This window comes from Fusarium oxysporum, chromosome III, assembly GCF_013085055.1.
Source record: "Fusarium oxysporum Fo47 chromosome III, complete sequence".
Taxonomy (NCBI): domain Eukaryota; kingdom Fungi; phylum Ascomycota; class Sordariomycetes; order Hypocreales; family Nectriaceae; genus Fusarium; species Fusarium oxysporum.
The window spans coordinates 2,449,517-2,468,917 of NC_072842.1; the positions used below are offsets into that span (position 1 = coordinate 2,449,517).

A 19,401-nucleotide genomic window follows, 5' to 3' on the forward strand; every position below is an offset into this window, starting at 1 on the left:
GTCAACATGCCGATTCGTTGAACTCCAGCTTGGTGTCCACCCAGCTCGCTGGGCAGCTGGGTAATGCTCACTCTGCAACCCTCGGGTTCACGTCTGGCCTAGGTATTGTTGAAGCTTTTGCACTGAGCAGGGCTGCCAACTTTCTTGCGTGCAACCATCACGAATTACACAGCTTGATCGGCATGGTGGCATTCAACTTAAGGGTTCTTTTATAAACGTAACCCCAGCCTGCAGGGGTGAAAGCTTGCACATCCCTGTAGGCTGGTCTTCTAACAAAACCTTATCACATATAAGGATTGTTCCATGTGTTCTAGCGACCTGTGTATGGAATATAATCGATTAAAAATGCCAACGTCTTTGGACGATTCATATCAAAGGAGATAAATTGACATAATACCTGAAGGACTTTTCCTTGACCTAGGAATGTTCATATTGGATACCTTACACATGCGCAGGGTCGGGTCCCTTCACCGCTCGACCCGCGTCCATCACATATCAACATTTATTTACCAGAGGTACGATACCTGACGCTCCATCCCCAACACCCATGGGGAGTGGGCATCGCAATGCCACCACGTACCAACATGTTAGCAAAATGGGATATTTCGGCGACTCCCTGGTCTGGCATTAGCAAGCGATAGACAGCAAAGGACTAGACCGCAATCTTTTCGATAGTTGGATTAATATACTATCTCGTGTTGACGTCACACCGTCTTGATTTACATACAGGCAAACATCTTACACAGCATCTTTTACACCGACAACAAAGTGCCTTCACCGTTTACTCGTGCTCTATCGCCGAGCGCTCACTGGTTCACTACACCCAGTCGACACCCGTCAAGCCAACCCCGGTTCTGCTGCCGAAAGCTATCCCTGTAGCCCGCACAAGCTTATCGAAGTTTTCATCTTGACCCTGCCAGATAGCGATGCGGGCCCATGCAACATACATACATACATACCCAATTTTGTCTCACAGCAGCTTGTTGGTGGCCGTCAATCGCAACCCTAAGGGGTTGGCGGCTGAGCCTTCATAGTACACTTGATGTATAGTGACACCTTGAGCAACGGTTTCCACGTGGCGCCGGGTGTTCCTGGTGCCTTTCTGTACAGTGGCACCCACTTATGCATGACGAAGGAGTCATCCCGAATTTTATATCCCGTCTTCGGGGAGCATCCCGCTGCCGCGACTAATCTTGACACTCACCGTTGCTGTTCTGATGAGATACCTAGCTGACTGATCTCGAACACGTATCGAGATTGGCAGAGCTTTTCTATCAGCGGTGCTAGGACAATTATCTCCTCATCGGCCAGCATGGAACCGGCGTATCAGGCTTAATATCTTGTGAAGATGTTTTATCTACTGGCTACGCCTTCTCGAAGCCCCTGCCTGTGCTCCTAATTCGTGCGAGATACATTGCAGATCTTATTAGAGGTAAGATTCGAGAACGGCTCCGCATTAACTGGCTTTTGGCTGCCTTGGCAGTTGTGCACCTCTATCACAAAGTTGTACCTTTCTTCCATGGCTGTCAACCTCCTCACCAAAAGCCTGGCTACCCGACCGTGCCGAAATAGAGGAGTCACCGCATACCTGATTCTTATCTTTAAATCTCCTTTGTTTTATGTGGTCGAGTTGCTGAGCCTCCAAATCTGTCAACTGCGCCACTACTCGTACCGGCCCGCAGTTCACACTACTACTACACATGAGGGTATTTGCTTTGCTTCAAAATATTACCCCAGTTGCATCCAACGGTCATGTTACATGGTGAGCATGCTTTTCATACATATGTCTTGTGGTATCGTTCTCACTGAGCTTCTAAAAGAGTCCACCGCCTTTGATCCGTCACTACCAACCATGTTGTGATCACCTGCAACGCCATAGTGGTACAACGTAATTTCCAAACGCGTAGCCTTACCCCAAGGTGTAGCTTATGCCCTAGACCAAGACCCAACTTGTTCTTATTGCTTCCCTGAGAGGCCAAGCTTGGATGTGAGGTGCGAAAGCTTGGCTGCTGGCCCCGATTTCTGTAGGTCATCAGAATTCTCAGAGATGTCTTCATGCCCAGTGAGTCCAGGGGCCCCCTTCAGTTTCCGCGTATCCTTGACGAACTTGGTCAAGTATACTGTTGGCCTTCTCGAAGAATCATTCTGACCAGACGTGATGTTCTCTATAGCAGTTTCATACGCTCGGTCATACACGTTGAAGTCGACGGCCGTTGGCGAATCGGACACCATATCTGGAGTAGCCTCATTGGAAGCGAACTCGTCCATTGTTCCTGTGCCGATTCCCAAGAACGGGGTGTCATTTCCCTTGGTTTCGTGAATTGGCGGAATTTGGCTGCTTTCATCAGTCTTTTGATTCAGAAACTTGCGCCGCTGGTAGAGCAACGCCTCGATCACCTCTGCCTTTGCCCTTTCTTGGGACGCATCAAAGGTATCCTCGGCGTGTTTAGGCGGGCTACTGTTCGATCTGGCGCGATGCTTGACCAGAATGGACTTGAAGCGATGGATGGCTTTCATGACGCAAAGGAGGTGATTCATCTTGCGAGTAAAGGCACGGTTAACCTCAAGCTCATTTGGAGGTTCCACCATGTTGGCACAGTTCTCTTCAGCAGAGAGGAGAGTATCCGTACCCTGCTTGGTGACCCAGGGATGCTCCTGTTCGGGTGTTAGCTCTATTATGTCAGACGCTCGCAAGGCCTGAACATCTTACTCGAAGTTTATCCATGGTTATGCGCTGCTCCGGGTCTTTGTTGAGTAGCTTCTGCATGAGGTCGGCAAAGTCCGGGTTCTCGTCCTCGGGGATGGAAGGTTCATCGGTCCTGATAGCGTCGTACATGTCCAAGACGCCATCACGGTTGAATGGAATGCGCCCATATTTGAGGCAGTAGAGCGAAACTCCCATGGACCAAATATCAGCCGCGGTGCCCGACACGTCGCCATGCTTCCCACAAAGTTCAGGGGGAAGAAAAGCGGGTGATCCTGCAGATTTTGCTGTTCTCATGTTTTCAGGTTTTTCAAACATCTCGGAAACTCCAAAATCAACGACTTTGAGCACGTCATCATCAGATAAGAGCAGGTTATCTGGCTTGATGTCTCTGTGGATGACACCCTGAGCATGAACTGCGCGGCATATTGTTAGCATCTCAGGATAATTGGGGTATGAGGTGATTGCACTCACGATACTCAATGGCTAATATAAGGTCTCGGAACCAATAGCGGCAGTTTTCCTCAGGGTAGGGATTGGCGTGTTCGTCAAGGCCGACCTTCATAACGACACCCTTTCGGCACATCTCTAGGACCATATAGATGGAATCTTCCTCGGGGTCATCAAGAACCTCATAGAGCTGTACTAGGTTGGGGTGGTTTAGTTTCTTCATAATGGCAATTTCCTCTCGAATGAGGTGCAGTGCATCATTGGAGTCTTTGACCCGGGGCACTGAATTGAAGGGATCTCGGCCGCCAGGGCCCATACGCCTTGGGCCTCGAGGGCCTTGCCTGAGGATCGTGGATTGGAGGCGTTTTCTGAGTCGAGCCTTGGAAAATTCTTTTACGGCCTGAGGCTGTGTAAGTCGGAGACGAATTGGGCGCTGGCTTGGCGGCACAATACTCACATATTCATTGCCGAATTGGTCCTTTGCAAGATGGACAGCGCCATAAGAACCTCTGCCGATTTCTTCCAAAATTGTGTACTGGTTTACTCGATGGTGAGAGCAGCCATCAGAATCCTCATCCCCAAATTGTGTCTGCGCATCGAGAGTTTCCTATGGAACTAGTCAGTCCAATAAGGTCTCGATGCTGGTGTTAGTTCCGCACCTTGACCTCTCGATGGGCGCTTGGGGTTCTCTTGTGATGCCTGAGAGGACTCGAGAAATGAAGAACTTCTGTTGGTTCCGTCCTTGGTTGATGCGATTGTCAATTGACCCATTGGGCGCATTTAAAAAACTGAGTAGGCTCTGAGTCTGACTTACAGGTGATGGATGAGTGGTGGGGGAGGTTTATCGCCAGAGACATCGTCATGTTGATCGACTCTGACTTGGGGCGAAGGGAAAGTGAACGAGGGTCTCATCTCTGGATGAGTTGCTGCGTCCATTGTCAAGGATGATATGCGATGCGCTACGCCCAGACAAAGATATGAGGTCGGGTTGGAGTTGATCGAACCGAACTCAATAGACTAATCAGTCAACGACGTTGCCCCGCACCCTGCGGTAAACCAATATACTATGTAATATAACAGGAATTGTTTTTTTTTTTTTGACAAGGCAAGATACCTTAGGTATGTATGTATGTTCTGCAATTGAAGATGGTTCAAAGAGGAAGAAGGGAAGCGCGACAGACAAAAATGGGTTTAAGAGTGATTGTTAGTGCCATGTGATATGATTTGGTGGTAGAGGTACCAGTCAGAGGGATGGAACGAACCAAAGGTCTTTTTCGAGTCCCGTCAGTAAGTGAGTGAGCCTTGGCTGAGCGAGCTGCTTACAGGCGGGGCACAATCTGTCTAAGGTACCTACTAACTAGGGGACTGGACACCTGCAGTCAGCCTGGGGACAACTGGTCGAGAGCTTTAGGCCCTACCCCACCTAAGCTCTTCACTAAACTTCAACGGGCACAGGCGCCACAGTTAGGTAAGGCTGGAAGGCGGGAGGTTCCATCATAGGCTTGACCTCCCTCTACACCAAAACAATTCATCGCATCGTATCGAATCGCATCGCATTCCAGCTGCTTCAACATCTGTCTCTAGGCTCCCACCCTTAACCAACGAGATATAGACACCACTGCCGCGAATTTGAGTCTGCATCAACACGAGCTATACCTGTCCGCCGACTTGTTCAAGCAATACCTACCCAAACCCATCGCAGTTCAACTTACACGTCGACCTGAACACCCTTGAATCTCTATCATGGTTGTCTATTCATTCCACATCTTCGACCGACACAGTGAGAAAATTCCCTCGCCTTTCCCCCTCTAGACCTCCCGATTGACAGCCCTTCTTCTCTCTTTCAGCCGAATGCGTCTACTCTAAGTCCTGGCTTCCGCCATCAGCGGGCTCCGAAACCGCTGCTCCGAGCACGTCCTCTGATGACGCAAAGCTCCTATTCGGCACAGTTTTCTCCCTTCGAAATATGGTCCGTAAGCTCGGCGGCGACGACGATGCATTCATCAGCTACCGAACTGCCCAGTATAAGCTACACTTTTACGAAACACCCGCCAACTTGAGATTTGTTATCCTCACCGACACAGCGACCTTGAGCATGCGCAATGTGCTACACCAAATTTACATCAACCTATGGGTGGAATATGGTGTGGTTTATGAGCCAGGAAGAGTGTAACATTTGAGCTAACTTTTCTTTGTAGTGGTCAAGAACCCCCTGGCGCCAGTGGAACACAAAAACGGCGATGGTGTCAAGAACGAGCTCTTCGAGTTGGGCCTCGATCAGTTCATCAGGGGCTTGATGTGAGCGGGAGGAGCAAGAATAATGAGCACTTTTCAAAGCATTGCGTTTGAAAATACCACCTACAACCATGGGGCTTTTGAGATGGGGAAACAAACCAACTTCCCCTCCAGTCTAGATACTGCGCTCCCGGGCATGGCCTGAAGGCTGGAGGTATGAAGGAGGCGTTTCCCAGCCATCAGGAGAATAACCCAAACACGAGAACAGGGCACTCGTGTTGCCCGGCTCCGAGCAGGATGACGGTTTCGGCATGGCAGCGCGAGTCCGTACCAGAAGCCCGGAAACGTCCCTCACGTTCGGCACGTTCGGCTAAGGAGGCATGCGGAAGTAGAGAAGAGAGGACTATACCCAACGCCATTACCGGCATCAATGTTACAAGAGGTGGGTTGTTAAACCAAATCCCTCAGACTCGACTAAACTATATCAACACCATATACTCGCCTCTAAATGACTAACACGTGACATTTGTTTGCGTCTTCAGTGGCCCAGGTGCTTCCCGATATTATGCTGCTCCTTTATCTCCATCCCTGATTCCCATGTAATGATCCCGCCATGACTCCCAAAGTTATGTAGCAACACAACAAACACAACCAAAATACATACGCTTCACGACTTGTCCTCCACTGCTCGTCCCCATGCGCTCTCGAAGCCCCCCTGAGGGTCTACCACAACCAGGCTTGATTCCCCCTGTGCACCGTGGACTTGTGTCTGTGTCTGAGTCTGTGTCCGAGTCTGTGGTTGCGACACCTTGGTGACACCAGTTGTCTGCGAAGCGCCAAGATCAACAGCACTGGCCATCAGGTCATCATCTGTGCGAATTTCCTGCTCCCAATTACTTGAATACACGACAGCAGCAAAAGCCTCCAGATCACGGACAGTCTCCATCTTCTGGAGGTATTCGTTGGGCATTCCATCGCCAATAACATGTGCCTGACGTGTCAACACCGACAGGATCTTGGGCAGTAGAATCACCTTTGAGCGCTGCTGGTCCTTAAGTTCGGGAGTGACGATACCATCTGAGGCCGGGAGTTCAAACGCGGCCGTGGCGAGCTTATTATCAATGAGATAGGAGAAACCTGCGTCGAGGAGGAGAGTGAGGACGTGCGTGAAACTGGGTGATTCGACAAGGTCGGCTGTCTCGTCAAGCAGCCGTCTCAGAATTGCCTGTGACGCGGGTGTTGACTGTTCGCCACCCTGATTAGATGTCTCGTCGAGGATGCCCGACTCTCGAATCACTTCGTCCTCCATGCCTCTGGGTGGGAGGAGGAAGTTGAGCCAGTCTGACTTCTGACGCTCCTCCTTTGTAGAGCCTTCGACAAGCTTCCTCACCTCGGTCGTCAGCTCAGAGAACCTCTCAAAGCTCAGGAGGTCCCTAGGGCTCAGGCTGCCAAAGACGGTGCGCACGGCGCTCTCCACTCGGCGCATCAAGTCCACCCATCCTTTGTTGAGTAGCCACCAACTGAAGGTCAGGTACTTGCGATTTATGTCGAAGTCACTGCCATATGTCTGTTCTGTGTTGTCGTCATCGTTGTTCTCAAGACTGATGGTGCCTTGTTGGCCACCTGTTGCGAGGGCCACCACGCTCGATAGATAGCTTCTTCGGCCAAGGAGGTTGAGTTGAACCCGAGTTAGCATTGTAAGCAGCGCGAGGGTATATATCAAAGTAAAAGACCGCGTCACCGCTGCAGTGTGTGTTAGTTCTGTGCAGAGAAGGAGAGCAAGGCTGTTACTCACCGCTGATGGTCACGTCATCCCATAGTTGTCGCTTCGTCTTGCGAGGCTTGGGTGCTTCCTTGTTCGCTTCGCCACCGGCGTTGAATGGTGACGATGTAGGGGCCTGGCTGGACTGTACACCGCTCTCGCTTTGGCCAGCCATACTCTTCCCATCGTCCTCTGTCAATGTAGTATCTGCGATGCTGGGTGGCGCTGCAGACTCAGGGCCACCATTCTTTATAGCCTTGGTGGCTTTCATCTGCTGAATCTCAAATGTGATCTGCTCCGTGTTCATGGCTTCGAGAATGGCCGTCGTGGCGGAGGGCAGGAGAGCCAAGACGGTGAATGTGCAGTCCTCCTGATTCTGTTCGAAGCGACGCCGCAGACTGTGTCATGGGTTGTCAGTATATGTTTGCGTATCATTGCTATCAGATGGGTGATGGTTACTTCTCCTTGGCGATGCGCTCGCTGCTCATGCGCTCGCGGGCATCATTAAGCTTTCCAATGACATATTGCGTCGCGACGTAACCGGCACCGATGACGCCCACGCCGACAGCAATGGGCGTACGATTGTTGCGCAGCCAGCGCCGAGCAGATGTGAACATGATTTGAAGATAATGGAAGATACGATGGGGAAACGGTGATCAATTGTTCACAAGTTGTAACTGTACGTAAAGTATATCGATCGATTCACCGAGGCAATGGGTACCACTGTGTGAGCATGTGGACGTTAAGAAGCCGTTGAGAGTTCGGGTTCGGTCTGGGAGCTTCTCGTTGGGGTAAGGTTGGAGTTAGGGGAGTTTAAAAAAAAAAAAAAAAGGTTCAGGGTTGGATGTCAATGCCAATGCCAACATGAGCCCGAGCCTCGGCCTCGAATATGGATGGAGGCTTGATATACCTTTACCCCGTGGTCGGAGTCGGTAGACGTGGCCGAGGTGGAGGTGGAGTTTACGAGATGATGTGTGGCTGGTGAGATAAAGATGATTGACCATCTAACTGCGTGGCTGTGCTGAGGTGAGCTGAAGCACGGGGTAAGTGGGGACCACCTAAATCGATCCCATGCCCCTCCCTTTTATGGTTCAGTGACGTTGTTTCGTCTGGAGAGTCACTATCTATCTCCATTCTCAATCTCATCTCATCTTCTCTCGCGTCTATCTCAGCCTCCTTCTTCAACTCCCCTCAACCATGATCATAGCCCACAATCGACTTTACAACAGCACCGATAATATGGACCAACAAGAACCACCAGAGTTTATCCTTGACGTATTCGCCGACCCGCGCTCGGTTCGTGAAGTAGTCAAAGGCAAGTTTGCTTTGCTTGCTTGTTCTCTTGATCGTCACACTACCCTGGACACCCACCCCGCTATACTTGTGACGACAAAGAAGTGACGATGTTCTCAAAATCATCATGAATGCGCCTCATTAACATGCCTTCTCACAGGAATACTGCATACCATATTTTTTAATCGATTCTTCCCTTCTATCGTCCCACAAACCCGCGAGGTCCTTGACACGACGCTTCCCTATGTCGACGACGACGAGCTTGAGACTATGATAGATCAGCGCGTCGCGGCTCTCGAGCGTCAGATCGATGTCCAGCGCTCATCAGGCGGTGCTAATAGCGCCAGCACCGGAAGTGGTAACGGTGGGCGCGGTCAGCTCGTTGTTCAGTTTTTCGAGAAACGTCGTCGCAAAGCCTGGCTGTCCCGTGGCGACGAAGAGGTTTGTTGGGAGTGTTGGACCATCAAAGTGACTGTCGCCGAGCCAAGAACAGAGAGTGGTATGGACCTCCCCCTCACTCTAAAGTATCCTAAGGGAATTGCTAATATGTGGTTTAGAACGTGCTAAAGTTCGACGAGCAATGGAGCAGACCCTCTCAGCAACAGCGATGAAGATAGTCGCATTCGTTAATACACACAAAGATCACATACCGCCCATCACAACTCAGGGTACTAACCCGTTCCCCTACAAGATCAACATTGACCAAAAGGAGGCGGCAGGTTGGGCAACACGGATGCGTATATACTAGAATGATGAGTTCGGAAGAGTCTCACGCCCCAAGATCATTGCGGGCTTGCGGCGCTTATATTGCCTCGACCTTGCTGTACCTTTATAGAAACAATTTCCTCTGGGACACGGTCAATGGTGGATTTGTGGAATAGGTTACAGAAGTCAAGGGCTGACCAGGCCTGGTGAATGGTATAGAAGATCCATTCATCTGGGATGTATAGATCAAAGGCGTTTAAGGAGTCATGACTAATAGCCAGTATACATAGGTCATTCATAATTGATACCCCTTTCCAACAACATGACGGCTCGTAAGCTTGCCAGTGACACACAAGAGAAGTGCTTCCGCCACTCGTGCATTATCTGAATGAAACACGGAGTACTGGCTGGTCTAGATGTCTGGAGAGACAGATTTGATTCACCGGTAGTAAGTCACAGCGACGCACGGGATATTGACTTTGCATCAGCGTAGTAAACGTTAATAAGCACTGTGATTGAAGCCAAAATGTAAATAGGAGCTACCATACGTGGTCGAATGTCCAGACCGTTCCTTTCATTTCCCTGCCCTTCCCTGTTCTTTCCATCCCCGAAAACCAAAGTAAGCAAACCCCCCAAAAAGCGAGAACATGTAATATGCGCGCAATACCATTCATCATTCCTCTCAGAGAACCATCCAAACTCCTGGCAGAGAATAGCATAACATATCCCACAAAATTGCTATTCAGCATCCCAAGCCTTGTGAGCGAGCAGAACGCGCCCCAAAGTCATTATCGTCGTCAACCGCTAGCTGTGAAGCCATCCGAGCACTCGGCTGATGCCGAGTCTCTCTGTTCTAGTCCATACCGGACACGACCCAACATCTACAAGCCACAATTGGGCCTTGTATATAGGTCAGTTCTCGAAGGAATTGTTATGTTTTTATATTCTTTCGTCAAATCATGAATGTCATACATATTTATGCTTATTTCGTCATCTTGCCACGTTCGTTTTCAGTGTCGTCTTGGTTTTAAAATTGAGTCGTATAGCTTCGCGGTAATCCGGGCTTGTTGCTCCTTGGGGGATTTCTGCTGTTGTTCTGCGATGTGGATCCAATCTTGTCAAAACCCTTGAAAATGTCGAGCTCCGGCATATCTGTAATGCCGCCAGCGTTGGGGCGGGTAAAGTCCAGTTGGTCCATCATAGCCCCCGAAGTCCAGTCATTGGGGTCCAAGGAAACATTCAAGAAGTCGGCAAACTTTGTGGACTGATTTCGCAAAGGAGATTCCTGGAACATCTTGCTTGGGGAGCTCAGACCCTCGAATGCCTTGCTCGGGGTATCGAACTGCATAGACTGCTCAGGTGGCCGTAGTAGTGGAGCAGAGGCGATGGGCTTTCTGGCAGCGGAGTTGGTGATATCGCCAAGAACTGATGCGGAAACAGTTCGATCTAGACGGGTACGTTTCGCGGGACGCTTCATAGGAGACCCAGCCTCGACTGAGCTCATGACAGGGAAAGAACCATCCTCAAGGCAACCCATACCAGTCAAGTCCTGATTCATAGAGAACTCTCCATCACTAAGGATACTCACACCGAAGTTGGACGGACAGAAGTCGTTGCCTAGGTAGAAAGCTGGGCTATAAGGAATGTTCTCAGCGTCGCCTTTCCTATCGGGTGACTGGAGCATGTTCCGGACCGCGTCGCGGTGAAGTCGAAGGTTGGTGTTTGGAGAGGCTGATGGAGGTGGTCGAGCAGGAGGATTAAGTTTGACCATAGGAGTAATCGGTGGCAGCATCTGCTTGTCGTACGCTGGTCGGAGAGGAGACGAAGAGACAGGTGGAATGGCGGAATAGAATCGTGTCTTGGTCGGGCTAAAAGGAGATGATTTCCGAATACGGGCGATCTCCTCCTCAGCACGGCCCCTCGACTTGTTTCGAGGGCGGTCAGCCTCAGATGTCAGCATGAACTTTTGGCTAGGCCTGATAGCGGATGACATCTCGACAGAAGAATAGTAACCGCTGTCGTCCATGGATGCAAATTTGCGCTTATGAGACCGTGAGACAGATGAAGCAATATTTCGGGAGACGGTAGGCGGCGTGTTACTTCGATGATCCACATGCCGAGAGACAGGCGGTGACGAGTGTATGGCGGCAGGCAGAGGCGAGTAGAGATATGAGTCGAGAGAGAGTTCTTGGTCGGCCTTGTCAGCAGCATCCTCGGGACCCAGGTTGTCCGAGACAGGAATGGTAGCGTCGGACGAGAGATCGACTGGCATTGACATGGTGGCCTGGGAGGTAGGAAGAGGTGGCAGAGCCGGCTGGCAGGTTGGAACAGGGGGCGGTAGTGTAGGTTCCTGAGTCGGTGCCGAAGCCGGTCGGGAAGGCTCGAGTCGAGTCGACATGACGTGAAGGTTCTCGGATGCGGAGGCAGACTTGCGAGTCGGCTTCTTGTTCAGGTACTGTGCTTCGTGACCGGGCTTAATCACCCAGTAGTGGCCTTTACCAGGGTCATCCTTAGGTCTCTCGATCTTCACAAAAGCCTTCTGGAGACTGAGGTTATGGCGAATGCTGTTTTGCCAGCCAGCATCAGTAGGGCTATAAAAGGAGTAGTTGTCGCTGATCCACTTGTAAATCTGAGCAAGTGTCAGTCGTCGGTTGGGGGATCGGAAGATGGCCATAGCGATCAGGTCGGCGTAGCTGAGGGCGGGTTTGTTGCCATCATCGATAATTGGAGGGAAACTATCGTGGGGAGGAATAACAGTTGTCGCCTCTGTCTCTGCTTCAGGCTCTGTCGCTGTCGCTGTCACTGGCTCAGCCTTTGTCTTCTTGGCAGGCCTGAATTCCTTGATGGGAGCAGCCTCCATGAGAGCGCGCTTGCCGTTTGGCTTCTGATAGTAGTTGCTGACCGACGAATCAATCGCAGGAGGTGCCGGGAAGAGCTGAGGGTGGACGTTCTCCTTTCCGTAATCCCAAGCCATGTCAAAACTTTGCTTTTGAGGCATCGTCTTAAAGTTCGATAGGTAAGGTTTCTTTTGTAACGAATCCGTGGTATGGCTTCGCCTGGATGGAGGCGCCATCGCGACCATGTTTAATTTGTTGCCGTGGGCCGAGGCCAATGGGATTTGCGAGGCGGAGGAAGGCCGTTGCTTGAAGGGCGAGTGCGCATTGTGAGAGGCGGTGGGCGGGTTGAAAACGACGTTTGAGGTTGAGCTGGTCAAGGGCCTTCGGGCTTGCTTTGGGGCAGAGGGCATAGGAGCGTGACTGGTCATTGGGGTGACATTCTCTGGCATGTCGTCCTGGAATATTTGTAGCGGCCCAGTGGAACTGGGAAAACGCGTGTGTTTGCCCATGTCGATCGAGTAACGAAGCTCGATATCGGGTCAATGGGGCTGCGGTACTGAGCAAAATGGTTGAACCAAACGCTGTACTTGAAATCAAGGTTAGTCAGTCGATGCCGGGGACGGAAAGTGGAAGAGATGACGGTAAGATAACGGGCGAAGGTGGGAGTTAAAGAGTGGACACCGGCAGAGCCTAATGGGACGAGTGTGCATGACGGCAAGGAAGAGGGAGAGGGAAAGAAAAGGACGTCCTACTGACTTGGATGGAGCGTGGAGTTCAAGGTAGTAATGAGCTGTGGGGCTGCTTTGACAGGGCTGTCGTGACTTGGTCGGAGCGTTCAATAGGACGAGCAGCCGGTATCTGGGGTTCGTTCGTTCACGGTCTCTGGGAGTTGCTCCGAATATAGAAGCGACTTTGGTCCGCAGGAATGAAGATGACCGGGTCGCGTTGACGAAGAAACATCAGCAGATCAAAGCGGTTTAGAATATTGTCGCAGATGAGTCAAGACCGGCTAGGTTGGTGGACGGTCGAGAGGGTAAAGCTGGTGATTAAAGAGCAAATCGTGAACCAGGATAGGTAGGGTCGACAATTAGCTAGGTGCAGATATGTAGAAGCGGTAAAGGTTAGTAAAGGTGAGTGAGTAGTCGCCGATTACTCTCTATCAAATGGACGAGACGCAAATGTCGATTAATTCTGACTGAGACGGAATAGCGAAAACAATCTGAGGAAGGGCAGAAGAGTAAGAGTAAGAGTGAGAGTGAGAGTATGAGTGCGACCAAGGGAGGAGATGGAGGTTGATTGTAGAATGATGCAGCCAAGACGAGGTGCAAGGTGTGGTGCCCAAGATTAGTGTACTGCACCGCGCCCTGCAGTACAAGTGCAGGAGAATGCGGGCAAGAAACGAAAGAGAGAGAAAAAAGAATAGGGCTCCTCCGGCGCAGCAGCTGGCGTGCGGAGGCGTCTTGGGACCTGCTGGAGATGGGGGCTAGGCCGTCTCTCAGTGGGCGCTGTACCGCGTATGGCTGTACCTGTGGCCGCCGTGTGTGAGGCCCAGTGGGGACCAGGCGCAGGGAGGATGATGAGAACAGCGACAGGGATTGGATGGAGAGCGCCCGGGCTGACACGACACGGCAGGAAGAGCGCGAGAGTGAGAGCTAAAAGAGGGATTCTGCGTGAGCACTGTCTCTGGTCTGCCTTGGTATCAAGATTGGATGGGCGGATAATCGAAATCGATCAGTTCGGGCAGAGCGAGACTGATGTCATATGGACTTTAATTGATCAGGACCTGATTGAACTCGGACCTCTCTTGTCTCGCTCGCATCAAGTCGCAGTAACGAGTATCACGGGGTGAGAAAGGAGGAGGAGAACAGGAGGGGAAGAGAAGAGAGAGAAGAAGTCGAGATGCAGAGCACAGCGCAACGCAACGATTCGATTCGATAGGCAAGGTAGGTTGCGATAACCAAGTAAAAGCAAGGGTGTGTATAAATCGAGGGCGTACGTGTTTCGGGAATGGGCGATTGAGAGCTAAAAAAGATCCAACCGACCAAAGGGAGAGCGTCAAGGTGAGGTGAGCTCGCGAGGTGAGGTGTGGGCCACTGTAAAACTAGGGGCGTGAGGATGCAGGGATCTTAGGTAACCCTCCACTAGCGTCACCTTAACAAGGACCGTGAAAGTCCCATTTCCATTTCAGCAGCGGATGCATCACCAGGCGCCCTCATCCTCGGCCTCGACGCGCGCGGGGATTGACGAGAAATGATTGGCCAGTCTGATTCTCTAACAGCCAAGAGATTTTCACGATTGCACTGGCTGAGTTGAATGCGGGGGATTGTATTGGGTGTTGGTTGTCGACAAAAGAGACAAAGTGACAGAAGCCTCCTTTCTTCTCTGCCTCAAGTCATCTAAGTGCACAAGTCAGATTCACTCGTCTCGAGGCGAGATGAGGTCGCGCAATAGGCTATGAATACGGATTGGAGGACACTGAAATGAAGACATCTTCTCAGACTCATGCGGCCACATTGTTCAACCAGGCTGTGGATCATGCTATTCGAGGCCTTGGTGTTTGAGCCTGGAACTTCATAAAAACGATAACTGGCTGCTCTCCTCCATACGAAACTTAGTACTAGGGATGTGTATGTATGTGCATATATGTTAGGCAGTGGAGATGGCACCCAGCAGATCTCGATCTTGTTATCGGAGTCTTTGTGCGTGCTCCGTATTCACGGCCTAACGTACAGTGCCTGTGCCTGTGCCTGTTGCGTTCCGTTTCTGCCGTATCAGAAAAGTGGTACATCCAAGATTTTCAGATTTGGATGCGAAGCGAATATGTCGTGCTCTGACTGATGGCCCGTGCCGTGCTGTGTTGTTGTTGTTGTTGTTGTTGGTGGTGGTGGTGCTGTGGGATGCTTCCGGATCAGATGCTGGGATTGTGTTTGGTGCCGATCCTACCTTGGACTGAAAGTCTGTATGTCTTGTCAGATGAATATGGGGATATGACAGAAACGGGCACAAGAATCGAGGGACTTTTAGTGATACAGCTTAAAGGTAGATACCTGATATTACATTGCCTATAGTGAGACCAGTTCCGCATGGCAATTCAACTATCTTTCTTTTTATACATTTCTTCTTCTTCTTCTTCTTGAAATGCTTAAATGAAATCGACATATATTTACAGCAAGTCGGCAGCCATACCTAGTGGTAGAAGAAACAGGAAAAGCTCATCAGATAGACGAGACGCCATGCCACGCCATGCTATACCGTAACGAGAACAGCCAGCCAGCCACAGTTGGAAGCAGAAAAGGTCTAACGTTAGAGATGCCGAGAGCTATTGGATTGACTACGCCTCTTTGCTCATCAATGCCTTTCTTTGTCTTTGTTCGAATTTTATCGGCGTTTTTCTTTTTCCTCTCCTCCTCCTCTTGCTAGGCATGTATGTACTTTTAGTATACGTTTTCCCTACGATGATCGATTGATGGATGTAATGGGTAAAGATCACGGAGTTTAACACCCCCTCTCAAGCCCGTGGTTCCGAGCAGGGTTCTTCAGACGATGATTGGCCTTGTCCTTGTCGAGGAAGCGCAACTAGGTGGAATGCTTCACTTGGCAAAGTCAAGACTGTCAAGTCAAGCCCGGCCGAGTCAATTCAAAAGTCCAGTCACAGGCAGACCGTTGAACACAGTACTTTAGTAGGTGGTAGGTAAGTAAGAGTGCTAAGGTAGCATAAAACGGCCGCCAACCAAGAATGAGCAAGGATGCGGCAAACTGAAAGAGAGTCGAGATCAGGGTCAGTGCGCACCGCCTTTGTTCTTTTTGACAAAGAATTAAAAATGGTGTGGGTGGATTGAAGCGAGTTATGTGTGAATTGCCTTGTTCGAGTCGACCAAGCTGTGAGCTGGTGATGATGACGATGAGATAGCAAGTTTGGGCGCGCTTTTGGTCGACCAAGACGCGTCTTCAATGGCAATCCTTGTTTGGATTGTAGTTGTCGAGGACCAATCAAATACTGCCAATCCCAAGGGTCTGCAGCAGAGGTTGCATCGAGCAGTCTCAGAATTGCGATACCTTACTTAGCTCTTGGTGCCTGCACCCACCATCAGCAGAGGCGAAACAAGCGACGAGGAGAAATACGAGACCCCCGCATCTCAACTTCTCCCTCTACATACCGACAACGCTTCTTCGTCGTCATTCATTGTTCATGGTGTCGTTCTCGGTCTTGAGTTGTAATGGACCCATCCATGGATATCCTTGGGTGGCTGACAATCACATTGGCGCTGATAATGGGGCTCAACAAAGAGACTTTAACAGGATCACCCTTGCATGTGAAGAACCGTGATTTTCCTCGTGCCGCCTCTGATCTTCCTCCGTTCCGCAGTTTATTAGAGTTTGCATTGAGACCAGAAAAGTGAAGAGTACTTACGCAGTACGGCACTTTAACTCTTTATAGCTGAAAGCTGGAGGCTGAGCCTGTGAGCAAACCACTTGAAGTTCATCATTGCCATGCTATCTGGGTTCTGGACCTTCTGGCATAGGGACGTGCCCTTCATCAACTTAGAGCACTGATATCCTTGAAGGTTAATAAGCCCCGAGATACTTTGCAGTATGTCGATCGAAGACTGGCAGTGAACCGTCTCACATCAATCAAATACTCAGAGTAAACAGAGGTTTAAAAAACACGAGAAGCATAAATATTCCGTTGCGCCAACGGTCCTGCAGGGCGTTGTAAACCCCATTGCAGCTGTCATTAATTCGCTTTGGGCTGTTTTAATGGATGTGCATTGTAGATCGAATTGAGGCCAAGACATGCATGGCCACTGTTGAAGAAGAAACCCAGGGCCATTGAACAACGTACCTCGCCTCATGTAATGGCTCAAACGCTGATAACAGCCTCAACCTCTGAACCAAGATTTATTACGGTGGGTTGACTAACGTGCTCTTAATTAGTTTAGTCAATCATCGGCTAGCAGATCCTTGCTCCATCATCAATAGTTTCAGCTGTCAATGGGTTTTCTTACTTGCAGACTCGTTCGAAATAGCGCAACGCAACCACAACCACAACCACATTCGGCTCAACGGAGGGAGGAGGAAAGGCCAAAAATCGAGACCAGGACAGACCAAGAAGACCAAGACCGAATCTTGAATATCCCGTATCATAGCGGGGTAAGTAAGCGAGGCGTCATCATGATCAGTCAGGACTCAGGCTGTGCTGTACAAAAACCCACAAGTTGGATCTGCTTCCCCTCCTCTTTTATCCCACCATCACTAACACTAACACTAACACCACCAAAACTCAATTATTCAAGCTTATGACGCGTCTTTTTTTTTTTTCTTTCACCTTCTGTAACGCGTCTTGTCTCTTGCATTATTTACACATTGCCTCTTTAGGTAAACACCCAACAAACTCTACTACGACTCCAACCTCTCTCTCGTCTGGTAGGTCTTTGCAGGAATGGATATATAACCCAAAATGCGACCTCGCCATCTGACTTGTCCTGACCTGACCTGACCTGACCTGACCTGACCTGGCCTAACCTGACCTGACCTGACCTAACCTCACCTCAGCTGAGCCTGAGGTGTTGTAATGACAATCAATTGACTGATGTGATAATTTTGACCGCTTTTTCGTCCACCAAATTCCTCCCTTGAACGGGCACTTACAACTTTGCCAGCTGATCTTATCCCCTGAATGAATATCCGAACTCACTCACCTCGACGCCTGGACGCCTAGACGCAGTGACATCATGACCGCTGTCAAACGATTCATTCATTCTTTAAAAAGAAACTGATCAGTCTCGTTTCGTGCCCCATCCTCAATTAAACTGATATCCACATCGAACACGCTCCACGAAGCCATTCGCTCAAGGGCAAACACCCCAGTAAGTTCTTGACAAGGCCCAGGCCCTTTTTTTCTCCGCAAATGGTTCTCAAGGGCTTCAATGGGTTCTCATATTGGGACGGGATGTGCTGTTCATGCCTTGTAAGTGAAGTGAAGCGAATTCAATTGAATATAGGAGAAAAGAGAGCAAAAAAGCTAGTCACCTCGTAGAGGCAGGGATTTAGAGGGCTTGGGTAGTAGAAAACGCCCAACTGCCGTCGCATGAGAAATGCTAATTTTCCAAAAACCAGTTTCTTGAAGCGATTCACACTTTGACAACTCATCTAGTCCCGGGCTAAGCAGGCATCTACTGTGACATCTATCTATCTGGTTGGTCTTGTTACAGTAGCCCTGTGCCTGTTGGTCTCATGAGGCCAGACCTACCATATCATGAAGGTAGCAGAAGCTGATCTGAGCTTTCATCCGATCGGGCGCTCAGTTCACTGCCATCTTACTTGCTTTGTTGCTTTTCCCTTTCTTTCATTTCCTTTCATTCTGTTTATTTCCCTCGTTCTCAAGCGGCCGAGGTTTTCCTCTCAGACTCGCTCGCAAAGCCAACCCTGCCAAACCATCGTGGAGTCTTGGATTCAAGCCATTTACCCCTGCATATATCGGACGCTCCGTGCCTATACTCCGTGCTGTAGTTAGGCATAGAATTCGGCACATCAACCACATACGTACCTCGATTCTCCCCTGGAAGACTCGATAGTCTCTTTCGACCAAGCTTCCGGCATATCTCGGCCCCATCTCTGGTGCTGTTAACACTATACTAGGCTCTACTATCCCTGACGGGCATCTCATGATCTCTACAGAGTATGCCTTCATATCTCGCCTTCCAAGGCATGCCGACTCGTAAGGAATGGAATAGCCTACACATTACACACTCTCGGCTCTCTGACATGCCGTAACTGACCCTGTACCTACATCCTCGCACCCTCGTTTAGCTCATCCCGACTCTTTGCATGTTTCATTTAGATTGACAAGTCCACATGCACTACCTCCCGCACCTCACACTCACACTCATACTCACATTCACTGCATGCCTTGTCAGCTTGGCCAGTAATTCCCGCCAAGACGAGTAATGCCCATTGCAACCTCACAGGTTTGTCCAAGACTGAAACTCCCTTCTCAATGCCCACTTCGTGCGTGTGCGGACTTATATCCGAATTCCAAGACAATGTCATCGTGAATTGATGAAAGGGGCTTGAGACCTGACTGAGACCTTTTTGGCGCCAACGTAGTACAATTACAAGCCGGAGCACGAGGCCTCGTCTCCGATGACCACTATCGTTATCGTGAAGCGGCATCGTGCTTCGACCTTGGCTTCACAGCATGTTTACGACGTTTCTCAACATAGCATGTCTCATTGCACAGCACCGCACAGTAAATATGTAGTCGCAAATAAAAATTTCACAAGACGTGGCGAGAAAAAGAAAACCCAGAGTCACGATGAGATCGTTTTTCTGGACTCACATTACTAACTAGCTAGCTCTACGCGCATCAACACAAATAGCCATCCCTTTTTCCCTGACTAAACGTCACACCTGTC

General features: G+C 50.0%; 5 protein-coding genes across 5 annotated transcripts; 2 read left to right on the forward strand and 3 right to left on the reverse strand.

The window, feature by feature from the left end:
* Positions 1-1,956: 1,956 nt before the first annotated feature.
* On the reverse strand, positions 1,957-4,090 carry FOBCDRAFT_237950 (kinase-like domain-containing protein; the record flags this gene model as incomplete). The annotated part of the gene is made up of 5 exons (XM_059610177.1): positions 1,957-2,655; positions 2,711-3,120; positions 3,179-3,761; positions 3,814-3,853; positions 3,969-4,090. 5 exons carry the CDS (start codon positions 4,088-4,090, stop codon positions 1,957-1,959), a joined length of 1,854 nt encoding a protein of 617 aa, XP_059466950.1.
* A 249-nt stretch (positions 4,091-4,339) lies between these two features.
* On the forward strand, positions 4,340-5,456 carry FOBCDRAFT_198665 (Sybindin-like family-domain-containing protein; the record flags this gene model as incomplete). The annotated part of the gene is made up of 5 exons (XM_059608925.1): positions 4,340-4,357; positions 4,389-4,441; positions 4,534-4,622; positions 5,002-5,298; positions 5,353-5,456. The coding sequence occupies 5 exons, from the start codon at positions 4,340-4,342 to the stop codon at positions 5,454-5,456; spliced, it is 561 nt and encodes a 186-aa protein (XP_059464447.1).
* A 524-nt stretch (positions 5,457-5,980) lies between these two features.
* Positions 5,981-7,883, reverse strand: FOBCDRAFT_22829 (Peroxin-3). Its single transcript, XM_031176455.3, has 3 exons — positions 7,611-7,883; positions 7,185-7,549; positions 5,981-7,132 (listed from the first exon to the last, which is right to left on the reverse strand). Exons 1-3 carry the CDS (start codon positions 7,766-7,768, stop codon positions 6,057-6,059), a joined length of 1,599 nt encoding a protein of 532 aa, XP_031047588.2. The 5' UTR covers positions 7,769-7,883; the 3' UTR covers positions 5,981-6,056.
* Positions 7,884-8,277: 394 nt separating this feature from the next.
* Positions 8,278-9,517, forward strand: FOBCDRAFT_218093 (uncharacterized protein). Its single transcript, XM_059609497.1, has 3 exons — positions 8,278-8,466; positions 8,605-8,943; positions 9,002-9,517. Exons 1-3 carry the CDS (start codon positions 8,349-8,351, stop codon positions 9,190-9,192), a joined length of 648 nt encoding a protein of 215 aa, XP_059464448.1. The 5' UTR covers positions 8,278-8,348; the 3' UTR covers positions 9,193-9,517.
* A 484-nt stretch (positions 9,518-10,001) lies between these two features.
* Positions 10,002-12,886, reverse strand: FOBCDRAFT_22845 (uncharacterized protein). Its single transcript, XM_054703810.2, has 3 exons — positions 12,743-12,886; positions 10,122-12,572; positions 10,002-10,049 (listed from the first exon to the last, which is right to left on the reverse strand). The coding sequence occupies exon 2, from the start codon at positions 12,493-12,495 to the stop codon at positions 10,177-10,179; it is 2,319 nt and encodes a 772-aa protein (XP_054559785.1). The 5' UTR covers positions 12,496-12,572; positions 12,743-12,886; the 3' UTR covers positions 10,002-10,049; positions 10,122-10,176.
* Between the last annotated feature and the right edge of the window lie 6,515 nt (positions 12,887-19,401).